General features: G+C 43.2%; 1 protein-coding gene across 1 annotated transcript in view; it reads right to left on the bottom strand.

The window, feature by feature from the left end:
- PXDN (peroxidasin) overlaps positions 1–19,194 on the bottom strand; it is a gene marked incomplete in the record, with an annotated part of 235,630 nt that overhangs the window by 41,425 nt on the left and 175,011 nt on the right. The window contains 2 exon segments of the mRNA XM_078786805.1: positions 805–1,013; positions 18,532–18,666. Coding sequence (XP_078642931.1) covers positions 805–1,013; positions 18,532–18,666 — 344 coding nt within the window.

The following is a 19,194-nucleotide window of genomic DNA, read 5'->3' on the forward strand; positions in this document are numbered from 1 at the left end:
AGCGACATGGCCAGCTCACTTGGAGGGGAAGGAGTCGGCATCTGCTCTATCCTTATGATAGCTAACCAGCTATAAACACCTGTTCACAGATGAGACTCACCTTGGGCAAGCTTGCCTGTAAAATGGAGAATTTTCAAATGCTCCCGTACATATAGCACTGCATCACGCAGTAGGAGCTATCCCATATGGAGCTACATTGAGGAGCAGGATCCATTGCCATTATGCTCTTTTACATTTACTTCTTTATCATCAATCACAAGTATGTCAGTCAGTGTTTTGCTTCCATAAGCCAAGTGGATGTTTTCAAATGTATCGTGAGTCTCGGGAAATGAACAGAAAACGTTATTGCAGCTATCCTAATAATTCCTGCTCTATGGTCAAGCAGGCTTCCAAATTCCCCTTCTTTCCGCTGTATTGCGTGCTGCTGCAATGTGCATACCAGAAGTCAAAGCTTTATGACTTACACAAATGGTCTCCTGTACCTATGGTTAAATACTGAAGAGCATAAACTCCTCGGGTTACAACATCTTCTGATTCAAGTGAAAACTTCCGCACATTTTACCTGCAAAATCCCAAGCAGCCAATCATAAGCTTATTAACAGTAAGAGGAAGAGTTAAACGACAGCAATAGATGGACACACAGACAGACAGACAACACAAAAACAAATAATGCCTCCGGCCTTCAGTTGCGGAGGCATAAAAAGTAGACATTTTGAAACGGTCACGAGTGGACATTGAATCTCAAACTGTATAACAATACTTCATAGCACAACAAAGTATAATGATGCACTCCACAGCACCCACCATCACAGCAATCCTTCCAGAGGCGCAGATCGACCTTGGGCAGATTGCTGCACGATTGCAGTGCATTTGGCGGCTCGGGTAAGGCGAATACGTCGGGCTGCACTCGATCGAGGTCATCCCCATTGTCGCAGAGCACACGTGCAAGCGAGGCCTGGCGGATCTCGGTGAGCTGCGCAGGGGTGAATAGGCCCGGGTTCTCGTACCAAAACCTGCCGGGGGTGCACATCACCACGTTTATGATGCAGTTGTGGACAGCAAGTGCATCTCGTGGCAAATACACTGGAATGATAAAGCGTATTGAAGGCGAATCAAGGATGAGCACAAGTCCCCAGGATTACAACGTACAAATTGGCAAATTATTCGAAACAGGTTATAATAGAATCCCTTACAAGGGACTTCAACACCGGAGGAGACCATTAGGGACATCAAAACCTGCACTCATGTTTCCAACCAATGGTTGTTTGGCTGTGCTCTATCCTTTTTAAATCCTACACATCAATCAAGGAAGCAGTACTTGTACCATTTTAAGTGTTTCGTATGACTCAGATGGAATTGAATGAAAATGAATGAATGAATGATCGTTTAAGGCCATTTTTCCCCGCAAGAGCAGGGCCGCAAGAGCAGGGGTTAGCCTTGCGGGCCCCATGACAATCATGGTTCCCTGTTTGAGGCAATGTTTTTATGGCCGGATGCCCTTACTGACGCCAACCCTTAGTCGCCTCTTCCGATGCGCAGGGATACGGTGTACCTATTCTAAATCGGGGTACACACCGGGATCATTCATCCCAGCAAGCTGGTCGCTCAATTTGCCGACCTCAGAAGGATGACAGGCTGAGTCCCCGCAGAGCAGGGGTTGGCCTGTTTTGGGCACCTTGGTCCCCTTTTTGAACCCTGGCGTTAATTCAGCGATGACCGGGATTCAAACTCAGGATCCCAGGATCCCAAGCCGGCAGCCTAACCTCTAAGCCAACACCAGGCTTACACACATCATATACCAAACAGAGCAAAATGATATTTCCCATTTCCTTGCTCGGCAAGTAATATACTTACAAAAATGACTCAGATGGAATTGGAACCACCAAACTGTTTGGCCATATGCAGATAATATAATAGTCTTTTCATGTTGAGATTTTGATTCGTTTTGATTAAAAATAAACAAGCATTCTGAGTATTGCGCTGCAATACATGTCCCCTACCAAAGTTCAAAGTGCCATAACTTTGTCAAAAATGATCGAATATGCAAATTAATGCACGGTTGATGCTGGTTTTCAAACTTGATCTGAGGTATGCTGAGACACGTGTGTCACGCCTCGCCTCGTTGATAAGCCCGCAAGGTCGCTCCGTGGAGCGGCCTCTTTTAAATTTCCACACTTTTTGTCGGACTACATAGTTCCGCTTCCACCGCCGTCGTTGTTGTTGTTGTACTTGTTAATGTTGTTTTATCTGGGATTTAAAATGACAATAACAGAATCTATACCAAAAATACTGTACCTAATCGATATCCATCTTTTTCATCAATGTTTAGTATCTAACAGATCCAGATTTTTGACATAATGTGTGGGTAAACTTCAAAATCGTAAACATAATTAAACACTTTAAGCATTTTCTTGAATGTCATTTTTGCACATTTTATGTTTACATTTCTTGAAATGCTATGCAATATTAGGTAGACTTACCTACCTTATTATAAATTGTCTTTACTGTGGAATTTTTTAGAAAAATATTTTTAGACCACATCTTCGGTTATAAACACCTCATCTATATTGTCGCATGTCTACCCTGTAGTGAAGACCTCAGGGCGACAGATGACCAAACGAGCTTTAACTCTGAGGCGTATACCCAACTATGGAGGTACCTTGTGCATGCGCAGGGGGTAGTGGAGGGCAGCGAGGTCCTTACCTGTACGGACGGACATGGCACGGGGGTTATCTGATCCCCACAACAAATACACATACAAGACAGGCCAATAAACCATACAACAATTAAAGTGCAACAAATAATGGTTTAATGCCAAGTGGAGTTACAGAATCAAATTTGTCAAATTACAATAAAATCAAACAAAATGAAAATCAAAATGTCCAATAAAAAGGTAACACAAAATTCCTAAATTGAGGGACCCACCATTCAGACTCGATTACATGACAAGGGGATGATGAAAAAAAAAAACATGTCGTGTGGTGCGTTGGCTGATACTTTGCCTGGCGTCCTTGACTGGACTCTGAACCACCGCGTGGGAACCGCACAAGATGGTGCGCAGTCGCACCCTTAGCCAGCTGATCCGTGAGAGGCAGCCGAATTCCTCCTCCTTCGAGTGTCCCGTGATCCCAAAGCTCGGATGTTTCTTTCAGGCGCACACGGCACCAAGCGCAGCCGACACGAAGCCAGCACCAAAGAGGGGAAATATGCGTCAAGAGCCTGGACCAAGAGCGAGACAAGGAATGCAAATGCATCTGTTTGTGACGAAGCCCAGCGCAGAGAGAGAAAATGGCAGCGCTTCACCTTTTTGTTCCTGGTGCTCGAATGTTCGATGATGACCTCACACTCTCACCAATCGTGCTACACCATCGCATCGCTCCTCCGTTCTTTAACCAATCAATCTTAGGGGCGTGGCCTCACGGCCACTCTTGGTGCCTATCAAGATGTTTCGGCTGGGTGGTGTCCTTGTGTCTGGGTACCGTTGGCGATCGCGTTATTTAATTTAGGCTCTGATCGCATGGCTGGTGGTGTAAGTGTTATAAGAACGAAGGAAAATAATACAGAGGCAACTACACACAGGAAATCTACCCTTATACCCTAATTAGCATAGCTCCACCCCTCACTTGGAGACATATAACGCCTACACGGACATCCGGGCCTGACTTAATTACAGGAAGGTTTCTTCTTCGTGACATTCGGAGCACACTACTCTATACAATCCTATCTGGACTAAGGTATTTCATTACCTACCCCCATACACGTAACAATATTATAAAAGGAGCCATGTGTCTATCTGTCTCTCTGTCTGCCTGTCAATCTTTTGACAAGTATATTGATCACTCCGGTGTGTGTGTTTGTGTGTCTGTCCGCTCACTTATACTTGCCTACAGGTCACAATTTTAAACCGATCTTCACAAAACTTCACCAAATTGTAGGGTTTGTGGTCCGACAAAATAATTTATGTTTTTGAGGTCAAAAGGTCAACATAGGCCAAAGGTCAACCACTTTTTTTTACAATTTATCGTCCCTCACAAATGTTGTGTTTATGTGCTTCTCCTTCTCTCCCCATCTTGTCTACCGCTCCCGTTTTTATATACTTTGGTTCTTTGTCTGTTTGATTTGTTTGTGTGTTAAATGTTAGCTCTTTCACGAGCCTCGATTTATGTATACAAAAAAAAAAAAATCCTCAATTTTCATCCATTTGACTTGAAATTTGAATAGGATTTTCATATCAGCTAACTGAATTCAACCACCAACAATTTTTGAGATCAGCATAGGCCAAAAGGTCAACATAGGCCAAAGGTCAACAACCATTTCAAATTTCTAAAATCCTCAATTTTCATCCGATTGACTTGAAATCTGAATAGGATTTGCATATCGGCTTACTGAAACCAACCACTAACTCTTTTTGAGGTCAACATAGGCCAAAAGGTCAACATAGGCCAAATTTCTAAAATTGTCAATTTTCATCCGATTAACTTAAAATTTGAAGACGATATGCATATCAGGTCACTGAATTCAATCACCAACTATTTTTGAGATAAACATAGACCAAAAGATCAACATAGGCCTAAGGTCAACCACTTTTTTGCAAATTTATAAAATCCTAAATTATCATCCGATTGACTTGAAATCTGAATAGGATTTGCATATCAGCTTACTGAAACCAACCACCAACTATTTTTGAGGTCAACATCGGCCAAATTTCTAGAATTGACAATTTTCATCGGATTAACTTAAGTTGAAGATTTGCATATCTTCATTTGCATATCTGAAGATCACATAATTCAACCACCAATTATTTGTGAAGTCAAAAGGATGCTCTCTCGAGTGTCATTCTACTTTATTCTCTTTGAAGTCAAAAGGGAGTGAGTGATTTTTCATTTGTTTGTTTGTTGGTTTGGCGTATTATAACCTGAGAACGGATTAACGGATTTCAATAAATCCAACTACGGTGTATTCGGGTAACTCCCGGGAGTGTTTTTGATCGGGAAAAAAAATGGATACATGGAATTTTTTTTATGGGTACATGGACACGCGTCGTCGTGTCGGACACGTTTTATGGGTACAGTGTCAAAACTGCAAATGACAACACGTGACGTTGGTTATCCCTGCACGGAGAGCAGGGTCCCCCAGGAATCCTATTTTTTTTTCTTCCCCCATAGATTAGCCATCGCAGCAAAGATTGGTATTTCCGTCAGAGAGGCGACAGGTGTTATATTCTAGTTACATGTGAAACACGATCACCTTTGATGGGAGAGGAGGAGCTAAGAGGGGGTTGGGGGAGGGTGCTGGGTGCTATTGTGCTATAGTTTGAAGTGTAGCAAATGTAGGGTCTGAAGTGTAGCAAATGTAGGGGCTGAAGTGCAGCAAATGTAGTGTCTGAAGTGTGGCAAATGTAGGGGCTGAAGTGTGGCAAATGTAGGGGCTGAAGTGTGGCAAATGTAGGGGCTGAAGTGCAGCAAATGTAGGGGCTGAAGTGTGGCAAATGTAGTGTCTGAAGTGTGGCAAATGTAGTGTCTGAAGTGTAACAAATGTAGTGTCTGAAGTTTAGCAAATGTAGTGTCTGAATTGTAGCAAATGTAGTGTCTGAAGTGTGGCAAATGTATTGTCTGAAGTGTAGCAAATGTAGTGTCTGAAGTGTGGCAAATGTAGTGTCTGAAGTGTGGCAAATGTAGTGTCTGAAGTGTGGCAAATGTAGTGTCTGAAGTGTGGCAAATGTAGTGTCTGAAGTGTGGCAAATGTAGTGTCTGAAGTGTGGCAAATGTAGTGTCTAAAGTGTGGCAAATGTAGAGTCTGAAGTGTGGCAAATGTAGTGTCTGAAGTGTGGCAAATGTAGTGTCTGAAGTGTCGCAAATGTAGTGTCTGAAGTGTGGCAAATGTAGTGTCTGAAGTGTGGCAAATGTAGTGTCTGTAGTGTGGCAAATGTAGTGTCTCAAGTGTAGCAAATGTAGTGTCTGAAGTGTAGCAAATGTAGTGTCTGAAGTGTGGCAAATGTAGTGTCTGAAGTGTGACAAATGTAGTGTCTGAAGTGCGGCAAATGTAGTGTCTGAAGTGTGGCAGATGTAGTGTCTGAAGTGTGACAAATGTAGGGCTGAAGTGTGGCAAATGTAGTGTCTGAAGTGTGGCAGATGTAGTGTCTGAAGTGTGGCAAATGTATGTGTCTGAAGTGTCACAAATGTAGTGTCTGAAGTGTGGCAAATGTAGTGTCTGATGTGTGGCAAATGTAGTGTCTGAAGTGTGGCAGATGTAGTGTCTGAAGTGTGGCAAATGTATGTGTCTGAAGTGCGGCAAATGTACGTGTCTGAAGTGTGGCAAATGTAGTGTCTGAAGTGTAGCAAATGTAGTGTCTGAAATGTGGCAAATGTAGTGTCTGAAGTGTGGCAAATGTAGTGTCTGAAATGTGGCAAATGTAGTGTCTGAAGTGTGGCAGATGTAGTGTCTGAAGTGTGGCAAATGTAGTGTGTGAAGTGTGGCAAATGTAGTGGCTGAAGTGCAGCAAATGTAGGGGCTGAAGTGTAACAAATGTAGGGCTGAAGCATAGCAAATGTAGGGGCTGAAGTGTAACAAATGTAGGGGCTGAAGTGTAGCAAATGTAGGGGCTGAACTGTACAAATGTAGGGGCTGAAGTGTAGCAAATGTATGGCTGAAGTGTAGCAAATGTAGGGGCTGAAGTGTAGCAAATGTAGGGGCTGAAGCGTAGCAAATGTAGGGGCTGAAGTGTAGCAAATGTAGGGCTGAAGTGTAGCAAATGTAGGGGCTGAAGTGTAGCAAATGTAGGGCTGAAGTGTAGCAAATGTAGGGCTGAAGTGTAGCAAATGTAGGGGCTGAAGCGTAGCAAATGTAGGGGCTGAATCGTAGCAAATGTAGGGGCTGAAGTGTAGCAAATGTATGGCTGAAGTGTAGCAAATGTAGGGGCTGAAGTGTAGCAAATGCAGGGCTGAAGTGTAGCAAATGTAGGGGCTGAAGTGTAGCAAATGTAGTGTCTGAAGTTTAGCAAATGTAGTGTCTGAAGTGTGGCAAATGTAGTGTCTGAAGTGTGACAAATGTAGTGTCTGAAGTGTAGCAAATGTAGGGCTGAAGTGTAGCAAATGTAGTGTCTGAAGTGTGGCAAATGTAGGGCTGAAGTGTAGCAAATGTAGGGCTGAAGTGTAGCAAATGTAGGGCTGAAGTGTAGCAAATGTAGGGCTGAAGTGTAGCAAATGTAGGGCTGAAGTGTAGCAAATGTAGGGGCTGAAGTGTAGCAAATGTAGGGGCTAAAGTGTAGCAAATGTAGAGGCTGAAGTGTAGCAAATGTAGGGGCTGAAGTGTAGCAAATGTAGGGGCTGAAGTGTAGCAAATGTAGGGGCTGAAGTGTAGCAAATGTAGGGGCTGAAGTGTTGCAAATGTAGGGGCTGAAGTGGAGCAAATGTAGGGGCTGAAGTGAAGCAAATGTAGGGCTGAAGTGGAGCAAATGTAGGGCTGAAGTGTAGCAAATGTAGGGCTGAAGTGTAGCAAATGTAGGGCTGAAGTGTAGCAAATGTAGGGCTGAAGTGGAGCAAATGTATGGCTGAAGCGTAGCAAATGTAGGGGCTGAAGCATAGCAAATGTAGGGGCTGAAGTGTCGCAAATGTATGGGCTGAAGTGTAGCAAATCGTAGGGGCTTAAGTGTAGCAAATGTGGGGGCTGAAGTGTAGCAAATGTAGGGCTGAAGTGGTGCAAATGTAGGGCTGAAGTGTAGCAAATGTAGGGCTGAAGTGTAGCAAATGTAGGGGCTGAAGTGTAGCAAATGTAGGAACTGAAGTGTAGCAAATGTAGGGGCTGAAGCGTAGCATGTAGGGGCTGAAGTGTAGCAAATGTAGGGGCTGAAGTGTAGCAAATGTAGGGGCTGAAGTGTAGCAAATGTAGGGCTGAAGCGTAGCAAATGTAGGGGCTGAAGTGTAGCAAATGTAGGGCTGAAGCGTAGCAAATGTAGGGGCTGATGTGCAGCAAATGTAGGGGCTGAAGCGTAGCAAATGTAGGGGCTGAAGTGTAGCAAATGTAGGGCTGAAGTGTAGCAAATGTAGGGCTGAAGTGTAGCAAATGTAGGGCTGAAGTGTAGCAAATGTAGGGGCTGAAGTGTAGCAAATGTAGGGGCTGAAGTGTAGCAAATGTAGGGGCTGGAGCGTAGCAAATGTAGGGGCTGAAGCGTAGCAAATGTAGGGCTGAAGTGTAGCAAATGTAGGGGCTGAAGTGTAGCAAATGTAGGGCTGTAGTGTAGCAAATGTAGGGCTGAAGTGCAGCAACTGTAGGGGCTGAAGTGTAGCAAATGTAGGGGCTGAAGTGTAGCAAATGTAGGGGCTGAAGCAAAGCAAATGTAGGGGTTGAATTGTAGCAAATGTAGGGCTGAAGTGTAGCAAAAGTAGGGGCTGAAGTGTAGCAAATGTAGGGGCTGAAGCATAGCAAATGTAGGGGCTGAATTGTAGCAAATGTAGGGCTGAACTGTAGCAAATGTAGGGGCTGAAGTGTAGCAAATGTAGTGTCTGTAGAGTAGCAAATGTAGGGCTGAAGTGTAGCAAATGTAGGGCTGAAGTGTATCAAATGTAGGGGCTGAAGTGTAGCAAATGTAGGGGCTGAAGCGTAGCAAATGTAGGGCTGAAGTGTAGCAAATGTAGGGCTGAAGTGCAGCAAATGTAGGGCTGAAGTGTAGCAAATGTAGGGCTGAAGTGCAGCAAATGTTGGGGCTGAATTGTAGCAAATGTAGGGGCTGAATTGTAGCAAATGTAGGGGCTGAAGTGTAGCAAATATAGTGTCTGAAGTGTAGCAAATGTAGGGCTGAAGTGTAGCAAATGTAGGGCTGAAGTGTAGCAAATGTAGGGCTGAAGTGTAGTAAATGTAGGGCTGAAGTGTAGCAAATGTAGGGCTGAAGTGTAGCAAATGTAGGGCTGAACTGTAGCAAATGTAGGGGCTGAAGTGTAGCAAATGTAGGGGCTGAAGCATGGCAAATGTAGGGGCTGAAGTGTAGCAAATGTAGGGGCTGAAGTGCAGCAAATGTAGGGGCTGAAGTGTAGCAAATGTAGGGCTGAAGTGTAGCAAATGTAGGGCTGAAGTGTAGCAAATGTAGGGCTGAAGTGTAGCAAATGTATGGCTGAAGTGTCGCAAATGTATGGCTGAAGTGTAGCAAATGTAGGGCTGAAGTGTAGCAAATGTAGGGGCTGAAGTGTAGCAAATGTAGGGGCTGTCGTGTAGCAAATGTAGGGCTGAAGTGTAGCAAATGTAGGGGCTGAGTGTAGCAAATGTAGTGTCTGAAGTGTGGCAAATGTAGGGCTGAAGTGTAGCAAATGTAGGGCTGAACTGTAGCAAATGTAGGGCTGAAGTGTAGCAAATGTAGGGCTGAAGTGTAGCAAATGTAGGGCTGAACTGTAGCAAATGTAGGGCTGAAGTGTAGCAAATGTAGGGCTGAAGTGTAGCAAATGTAGGGGCTGAAGTGTAGCAAATGTAGGGGCTGAAGCGTAGCAAATGTAGGGCTGAAGTGTCGCAAATGTAGGGCTGAAGTGTCGCAAATGTAGGGCTGAAGTGTAGCAAATGTAGGGCTGAAGTGCAGCAAATGTAGGGGCTGAAGTGTCGCAAATGTAGGGCTGAAGTGTAGCAAATGTAGGGCTGAAGTGTAGCAAATGTAGGGCTGAAGTGCAGCAAATGTTGTGGCTGAAGTGTAGCAAATGTAGGGGCTGAAGTGTAACAATTGTAGGGGCTGAAGCATAGCAAATGTAGGGCTGAAGTGCAGCAAATGTAGGGCTGAAGTGCAGCAAATGTATGGGCTGAAGTGTATCAAATGTAGAGGCTGAAGCGTAGCAAATGTAGGGCTGAAGTGCAGCAAATGTAGGGGCTGAAGTGTCGCAAATGTAGGGCTGAAGTGTAGCAAATGTAGGGCTGAAGTGTAGCAAATGTAGGGCTGAAGTGCAGCAAATGTTGTGGCTGAAGTGTAGCAAATGTAGGGGCTGAAGTATAGCAAATGTAGGGCTGAAGCATAGCAAATGTAGGGCTGAAGTGTAGCAAATGTAGGGCTGAAGTGCAGCAAATGTAGGGGCTGAAGTGTAGCAAATGTAGGGCTGAAGTGTAGCAAGTGTCAGGCTGAAGCGTAGCAAATGTAGGGCTGAAGCGTAGCAAATGTAGGGCTGAAGTGGAGCAAATGTAGGGCTGAAGCGTAGCAAATGTAGGGCTGAAGTGTAGCAAGTGTCAGGCTGAAGTGTAGCAAATGTAGGGCTGAAGCATAGCAAATGTAGGGCTGAAGTGGAGCAAATGTAGGGCTGAAGCGTAGCAAATGTAGGGCTGAAGTGTTGCATGAAAAACAAGTATAAATCAAGGATTTGGATGGTGATACTTCATGCGAAAAATTACAGCAAGACTCCATGTTTCCGTCAAAGCTGTGTTCAATGCTCTGAATATCGGGCATGAAATTGGCGCTGATGATAATAGTCGTGGTGGTCAAGGTAGACATAAAGGAATGCTCCAAAGGTGATGATAGGTATTTCAGGGTGTTCTTTTTAGATTATACACAGTAGTAAATTGTTTGACATAGCAGTGCAGAGATAGCGAATTTGCCTTTGAGCCCTCTCATCTGGGGTCGATTCTCGGCCCGACTATGAATTGCAGGACCGGTGCTTCACAGACCTGGTGTTGAATCACTAAGTTACATCACTGAGTGCATCACCTGTTGGATGTAACATTGAGCTGGGTGCTCCGCTCGTATATATCAGCATTGATTGCTCATGAACATTAACAAGAACCCATGATGTCTTTTGCAAAGAGAAAGTGATTATCACCAGCACCCTGGTCAAATTGAAAAGTCCTGCCCTAACTAGATTGGCTAAATCCAACCTCCCAGGTGGGTCTTTGGCACACCATCGTAAACCTATGAATCAATGGTCGGGTAAAAAGGAAGGGGAGAAAACAAAGCACCAGGTCTGAATGCTGAGCATGCAGCCGAGAAAGAGACACACACTCCTTATAAGTGGAGGTACTCAATGAGATGCCCAAATACATTATATCAGATAGAATGGCACTCGATGGAGCACATACCTCCGCCAGCTTGAACATTTGATGTTTTGTAGACCACCGATAGGCCGAATCTGCATCCAAGCTTTAACCAAAATCTAATTGGCTTGTTTGTGTCACCTGCTTAACAAATCCACCAGGTTTCACCTAAATACATCCCCAACATTTTGAAATATCGTGCTATATATTGTTTTGGTCCTGTCTCTCGATTGGTGAAGAAACACTTGAGTATTTAAAAAAAAAAACTCTCGTATCCGGATCTGGATCCGGATCTTCACCAAAATCGAATCCATTCGTCCTCGTCACAAACACATGTCCACCAAGTTTTGTCCGAATCCATCAATAACTTTTTGAGATATCCTGCTTATAGACAAACAAACAGGGCTGAAAATAACTTCCGTCCACATTTTGTGGCACAGGTAACAAATTGACACAGAATGTGAAACAACACAATTCCAGAGCAGTTATCCTCATCTTTTAAGGAGCATTGATCAAAGCAGATGATCACATTCTGGTCATGAAGGAACCCTGAACCAGAACTCACACACCTGAGTGTTCCTAGAAAGATTTCCAATACCGTACATCTGGGGTTTTTAACCTGGGGTATCCATACCCCTTGGGGGTATGGGGACCAAAATCTGGGGGTATGGGACTCGTAATAAATAATAATAATAAATTGTAATAAATTCAATGAAATATCAACTTGAAATATATAATAAATATATATTTAAATATAAATATATCTATTTCAAAACAAATGATATTTGTATAATTATATTTCAAACAAATACCCTAGCTTACCCTAGCTTGGCGAGGAGGGCAATGAATGCGTTGGTTCCCTTCACAACTACCTATCTCTGTGAAACAGGTTTCTCTGCATTATTGAACCTTTTTTTTGTTACCTAGGATTTTGTTACCTAGGATTTTTGTAACATTTTGTTACCTCGGAGACATGCTGAATGGAGAAGGTGGATCAGACTCGGCAACGGTTGCTCGAGTGAGATGTGTATGGAAGAAGTTTCGGGAACTGAGTGGCGTGCCGACGAGGAGGGGAGTGTCATTGAAGCTGAAGGGAAAGGTGTATGCTGCATGTGTCAGAAGTGTTATGATTTATGGGAGCGAGACATGGGTAATGAACGTAGAGCAGCAACGAAGGCTGGAAAGGGTGGAAATGGGAATGGTTCGGTGGATGTGCGGAGTATCGTTGAGAGAGAGGAAGACAAATGATGAATTGCGAAAGATGATGGGGATAGAGCCTGTGATGGATGCTGTGAAGAGAAACAGTTTGAGATGGTTTGGTCATGTGTTGAGGAAGGATGAAAATGGCTGGTTGAGAAGAGTGATGGAAATGAATTTAGAAGGAAGTAGAGGACGGGGAAGACCGAGAAAGACTTGGCTAAAGATGGTGGAAGAAGAAATGTGGGCAAGGGGGTTAACGAGGGGAGATGCAGAAAATAGGGCAAAATGGAGAATATGGTCATGGGGACCGCAAGGCTAACCCCCGCTCTTGCAGGGAAAATGACATTAAAATGCCTGTTGTTGTTGTTGTTGTTGTTGTTGTTGTTGTTGTTGTTGTATGGAACCTGAAATCAAAGTGGAGAAATCGACTTGATGTGTCCGATGATATGCGAGTGGCGTTGTCACGAACTGTGCCCCGATTCCATATTCTGATTGCACGAAAACAGCAGCAACAATCTCACTAGATTAGTAAAACAGCTTTGCATAAAACTTGCATGGTTTAGTTTAGTTTGTTTTGTTTCTTTGTTACCAAGCAAAGAAATAAATAGGGATAAAATCCTAAAGATTTTCTTTCCTGTTCTGTTCCTAATTATCCATATGTAAAACTAAGCTATTGAGATATTTTGAAGTCACACTGGAACCTAATGGGACTGGTAACCAGGCGCGGATCCCCGAACTTGGCCCATTTTCTGGGCAATAAGTTACCAATTTTCATCCAAAAAAAAAAAGGCAATTCAAGTAAAAACATCCCTCAGAATGCACCACAGAGCACCTAGAAATCCAAAAAATTATAGGGGGACATGCCCCCAGTCCCCCCTAGCTATGCGCACCTTGGTCAGTCAACAGTCTGGCGAAGGGGGTATGGGGACATCGTGGGCAATCCGTTGGGGGTCTTGATAGGGAAAAAGGTTAAGAGCCCCTGCACGTACATATATAAAGTAGTATGAATAAATAATTTCTACCACAAAGTCACTCTTTTTACTATACATTTGTAGCAGTGTTTTCCTATACAACGATGTTTATATATTTACAGGGTACAAATAATTATCCGTATCAGTAATTGTTCATGAGGAGCATCCTTTTTCAGCAGTTTCATATTCAAAATGGTCTAAAAGGTGATTGTAAAGGACCACAGTTATGGAAAGCTTAAGGTTCCAGGTTTTTCCTGTGGAGAAATTGGAAACACAACACAATCTGACTTTGTGATAGCAAAGTGATATCCTGAGGCTTGTGCATGTTCTGGTGTTGTCATGGTGAAGGAGAACTTTTGTTACATCAGCGACCAGGCAGTTTCTCCTAACGGGTCGACAGAACCTCTTGATATAGTGCCCAGAGCCGAAGATTGTGACCTATGAGTTTGAAAAGCAGTGTTCGACACCTCAAATGTCCCAGAAAAGTCATGAATTTTGCCAATTGGAGGACATTGTCTTCTTTTTTTTCTCCCTCTGTGCAAATCGATATGACATCATCAATTGATACAACATTTCAAGTTTGAAGTGGTGAAGACACGATTCATCAGACGTGACTTTGGAAGAGACGAACGCTTTATTTGCAATTTTTGAATGCTGGTAGACAGCAGTTCAGATTTACCTTTTGGTTACAGTCTAGCTGAAATCCGAATTCAGTTTAAATAACAGGAATGGAGCCAGTTTAGGTGTCGATATACATGAGGATTATAGTTATTTGATATAAGAAAAGTACAGTATTACTATTGGGTTAACATCCATACTTCGAGATTACATGCCCTTTCGTTAAGCTGTGGTTCATTTCCCAAGCGTCAGCAATCAATGAATCACAAGTATGGCTGCAATATGTGAGGCCGAACTCACCATAACGCAGAACAGAACAAGCAAACAGAGATACAAGGCAGTAGGCCTGGATGACATTATGAACAAAAAGAACTTCAAAGAGATGACTTTTTCAAAAGGTTTTGCCAGTTGTGCTGCCCCAAAAGCATGTCACCATGTGTTTTATTATCTCAGCTTAGTCTGATTAAGATGGATGTGCAGGATTATGCACACCGCAGCACCTCCCATCAGGAATTATGCACAACACAGTATTTGTTTTTTTAAAGTTGTCTTGTGAGAGGCTCGGAGGGGAAGGAGGAGGAAGGTGGAGAGGAACACATCAGATCAGTCACAATATTTCCATTGGTCTTTATCTCCATATGCGGGTTTTAAGAGGTGGGAGGAAGTTCTCCCTGAACTCAAAATCTGCACTTCCTTTTTCGGTAAAGGATCATTATTCATGAACCAGATTGGGAAATTTCGTTCTCAAAGCTTCGTTCCAAGGGCTCTTTTCAGAATCCCCACTGAACCTCTGCCAGCCTCCACTTGTAGCTCGTTTGCAGTGATATTCCCAGGAATGTTTTTTAAGTACTCAGTAAGGGTAGCAAATGAACATGTTCATGAGGAGCTTGATCATTGATCATTCCTGTTGCTCCGACTATCACTGGTACAATTTCAGATTTCTTCAATTTCCAAGAACTCTTGACCTCATTTTTCAGCTCCTGGTATTTGAGCATTTTCTTGGTTTCTGCAGCATTTAATCCAAAGTCATTTGGAACTGAAACCTCAATGAACATTTTATTTTATTGTTGGGTACCCTTTTTATTGGTTACCTAAAATAATACTTTCTACTGAGTGGACACAAAGTCCCTATGCATAATAGTGTATCCTCTGTTACTTATTTGTTTTCCAGGTACGGCTTCAGTATGACGGACACCAGTGAGTACACGATAGAAGAGAGACTGATTACTTGTGTTTGGGTTCACGACCGCGTGTGAGAAGGAGCACGTTTTGAAGACATAAGGACAAGATTTTCACAGAGGTTCGATAAGTCAGCTCCTACGAGTGACACGATGCGGGCATGGGAGAAGAAGGCTTTTTCAACAGGAAGTGTCCTTGATTTAAAGCGTTCTGGTCGTCCAGCATCACGTCAATGCCATGTGGAGATTATTGAAGCATCCCGCTCGAGATCACCACTGAAATCATCTAGAAAAAGATCTTCTGAGTTAGGCATTCCACACTGAACAGTCCAAAAAATAATGTAAAAGGATCTGGGATTGAAGCCATTCTTCAAATTTGAACCTGGATGTGTTAATGAGCTTTCTCATAGACTTGAAGAAAAATTCAACAAACACAAAAGAACATGGAGAAAAATTCAAATTTGTGTGGAGAATGAAGGGTAGCATCCTGATAAATTCGAGCTAAATTCTAACTGTGTGCATAGGGGCTTTGTGGCCATTCTGTACTGTACAATACATGACAAAAGTATGCGGACACCACCTCTAATTAGTGGATTCGGCTGTTTCAGCCACACCCATTTCTGACAGGTATATATATAATCAAGTACACAGCCATGCAATCTCCATAGACAAACATTGGCAGTGGAATGGGCCATACTGAAGAGCTCAGTGACTTTCAACATGGCACCATCATAGGATGCAACCTTTCCAACAAGTCAGTTCGTCAAATTTCTACCCTGCCAGAGCTGCCCCAGTCAACTGTAAGTGTTGTTATTGTGAAGTGGAAACGTCTAGGTGCAACAACAGCTCAGCCGCAAAGTGGTAGGCCACACAAGCTCACAGAATGTGACCGCCAAGTGCTGAAGCATGTATCACGTAAAAATCGTCTGTCCTCGGTTGCAACACTCACTACCGAGTTCAAACTGCCACTGGAAGCAACGACAGCACAACAACTGTTCATCAAGAGCTTCATGAAATGGGTTTTCATGGCCGAGCAGCCACACACAAGCCTAAGATCACAATGCGCAATGCCAAGCATCGGCTGGACTGGTGTAAAGTTCGCCGCCATTGAACTCTGGAGCAGTGGAAATGCGTTCTCTGGAGTGATGAATCATGCTTCACCATCTGGCAGTCCGACGGACCAATCTGGGTTTGGTGGATGCCAGGAGAAGGCTACCTGCCCGAATGTATAGTGCCAACTCTAAAGTTTGGTGGAGGAGGAATAATGGTCTGGGGCTGTTTTTCATGGTTCGGGATAGGCCCCTTAGTTCCGGTGAAGGTAAATCTTAACCCGACAGCATACAATGACATTCTAGATGGTTGTGTGCTTCCAACTTTGTGGCAACAGTTTGGGGAAGGCCCTTTTCTGCTTCAGCATGACAATGTCCCAGTGCACAAAGTGAAGTCCATACAGAAATGGTTTGTCGAGATCTGTGTGAAAGACCTTGACTGGCCTGCAGCTGAATGGAAGCAAATCTCCGCAGCAATGTTCCAAGATCTAGTGGAAATCTTTCCCAGAAGAGTGGACGCTGTTATAGCAGCAAATGGAGGACCAACTCCATATTAATGGCCATGCTTTTGGAATGAGATGTTCCGAGTGTAGATATACTTTTGGTCATGCAGTGTATCATTGCAATCACTTCCTGAACCCGGAAGTTACCCCCGCCCTCCCCCACAGCCCAAATTATACAGCGAAGTTGATGGCGTGCCATTGCACATCCCCACATTTCCCACCTAAGGCAAAGTTGAAAGATCGTATAAGGTTCGAACAAGAATGACCCAATATCAAATTTTGCTTAAACCCCCCCCCCCCCCATGTTGACTCCTGTGACACTTTAAGTCCCCACCCCCTGGGGCATTAACCAGGCTCAAATCCAAAAAATCTTTACACATTTCATGCATCCCCAAATGTTGATTGCCTATACAAAGTTTCATTTAAAAAATGCTTAAAAACGTGCCGTTATTGCATTTTTTGGTATTTGACATTTTGACCCCACCCTATGGGGTAAGGCCAAAAAATGATACTGCTATTGCACCTTCGGGCCATGTGGTGATCATAACTACAAAGTTTGGTGAATTTCTGCACAACCGTTTGGAAAGATGTGGTGTGACGGACGGACGGACAGACAGACGGAGCCGTTTACAATATCCCCCCTTTTTTGAAAAAGTGAAAAAGGAATAATGACTTCCTCCCCCTTTTCCCTGTAACAGAAAAGCCACAAATGCATTATTTTTCAGGAGCAAGATTGTGGTGGTGGTGGTTCGTGTGCAGCTAGTGGTTGCTTGGCAGCATCAATTTCTGGTGGTGCGGCTGTGCCGCTGATGCAATAGCCCACATTACCGGTCAGCTGGTACTCATTTTGCTAACCGCAGAAGGATGACAGGCTGAGTCAACCCACCTGGTATTAATTCAACAGCATGACAGGGGCTCAAATTCAAGTCCCTAATATCGCAAGCCAGCCACCTTAACCGTTAAGCCAACACTAGGTTTGCAAGAGCAAGACAACGGCTAAAAATGAATCCAAAACTTTTGACATTTCAGATATTAATTCCTTCCCAATGTAAAAAGTCAGAAAATCCCTTCATCTGCTTTCATCTGCTGTGAGAACAATAAAGATGGTAAAGGAAAATTCATGCATGGCCTGGTTATGATTTTCCCATCCAGCACTGAAACATAACGCTGCTTCTTTGAATGCACCACTTCACATGAAAGCCATCTTGGATATTCCTGGAATGCTGGGCAAGGGTATCGAGTTACCGAGCACTCGTGAAGCAAGTCTCCAGGAAAGTTTTGGCAATTAGGCATCAGCAGTTTGGAATATATAAGGACAATCACACTGCTGGAATATACCTTAAGATGTAGTTGGAATAATGTTCAAAAATATAATAAATCCGCTCAGATAATTAGTCAGAGGTGAGAAAACATCTTTTGAAAGCACTATTTATATCACAAGTTACTTTTTTCAACTTCATATAACAAAATGCAAACCCTCGAGAATGTGAAAGGGCTGCAAAGTTGTGTTAACAGCTGCAACACATCCCGGAGTCATGAGATTCTCTCGGGCTGCTCACAATCTATCTGATACTTAAACAGGATGGCTGGCATTGATTCTAACATTTGAGTTCAAGAAACAACGAGAAATTTCGAAAAAATCTCAAGAACCATCCAAACATTTTTTTTGTGGTTACAGAATTGATCCACGGCTAATCAATTATTTTAAAGTTATTGCAGCTCCTACAATGACAATCTAAAATGTGATAATCTCATTTCGTGTCATGTAGTGCTGGAGAAGCATATCGAGGTGTTTTCATTCCAGACTGCTTAGCAACTTCACACTTGCAATCCTAGGAAGCTGATTCGTCCACAGGTAGCCAACGATGCCAGACCGAATCTGGCCAACTCATTAATTTATACTTCTCTGTACGTGAGAGAAAGATAAATCTGTTGATTACTTGAATTATGTAAAAATAAGTAAAAATGCGCAGAAACAAATCAACACACCATTTTGTATGGAACTTATTGTGACACTTACCTGTCACCATCTCGTAGTAGTGAGAATTGGACAGCAAACAGACACATGAGGGTTGGCCCTATTAAAGAGCCAGCAATAATGTCTTCCACAATCAGAGATGGCCACAGGTCCATGTTCAGAGGAGTTCCGTAGAGGCTGAAAATTGAAATCAGATTGGATTAAATTTTAAAGCAATGCTTGTCAAAGGAATCAAACAACAAAAATGAAAAAAATTTAAAAGTTTTACAAATTCATAGAGGGCCAAATCAAACAACCAGTTGTACAAGATATCAACAGTAATATTATAGTGGATCGCAAAGAACCATCCATATATGGACTGGTTAATTTCCCAACTTTTATGATTTGTAATACCGGCTTCCACAAGATAACGCTACATGACATACATTTACATTGAGAGAATTGGGGTCTCTCCCCTCAAACTGAATAAGAAGAAGACTATTATTTTTGCACCTTCAGATGCATATGGCTGCCGAAGCAGTTTTGTGTCGATCGGGCACGAAACCATATCCTGTACGGGTTGCCACTCCGATGCAGGATATCTGAATGGTTCATTCTTTAATTTTTTACCCCCCACCACACACCTATGTACACCTGAAGTGCCAACACCAGTTTTCAACTCATTCTCAAGTGTTTATTGGGGAGAGTATGGATGGACTGAAGGAG

This window comes from Myxine glutinosa, chromosome 11 (assembly GCF_964187855.1).
Source record: "Myxine glutinosa chromosome 11, kmMyxGlut1.1, whole genome shotgun sequence".
Classification (NCBI taxonomy): Eukaryota; Metazoa; Chordata; class Myxini; order Myxiniformes; family Myxinidae; genus Myxine; species Myxine glutinosa.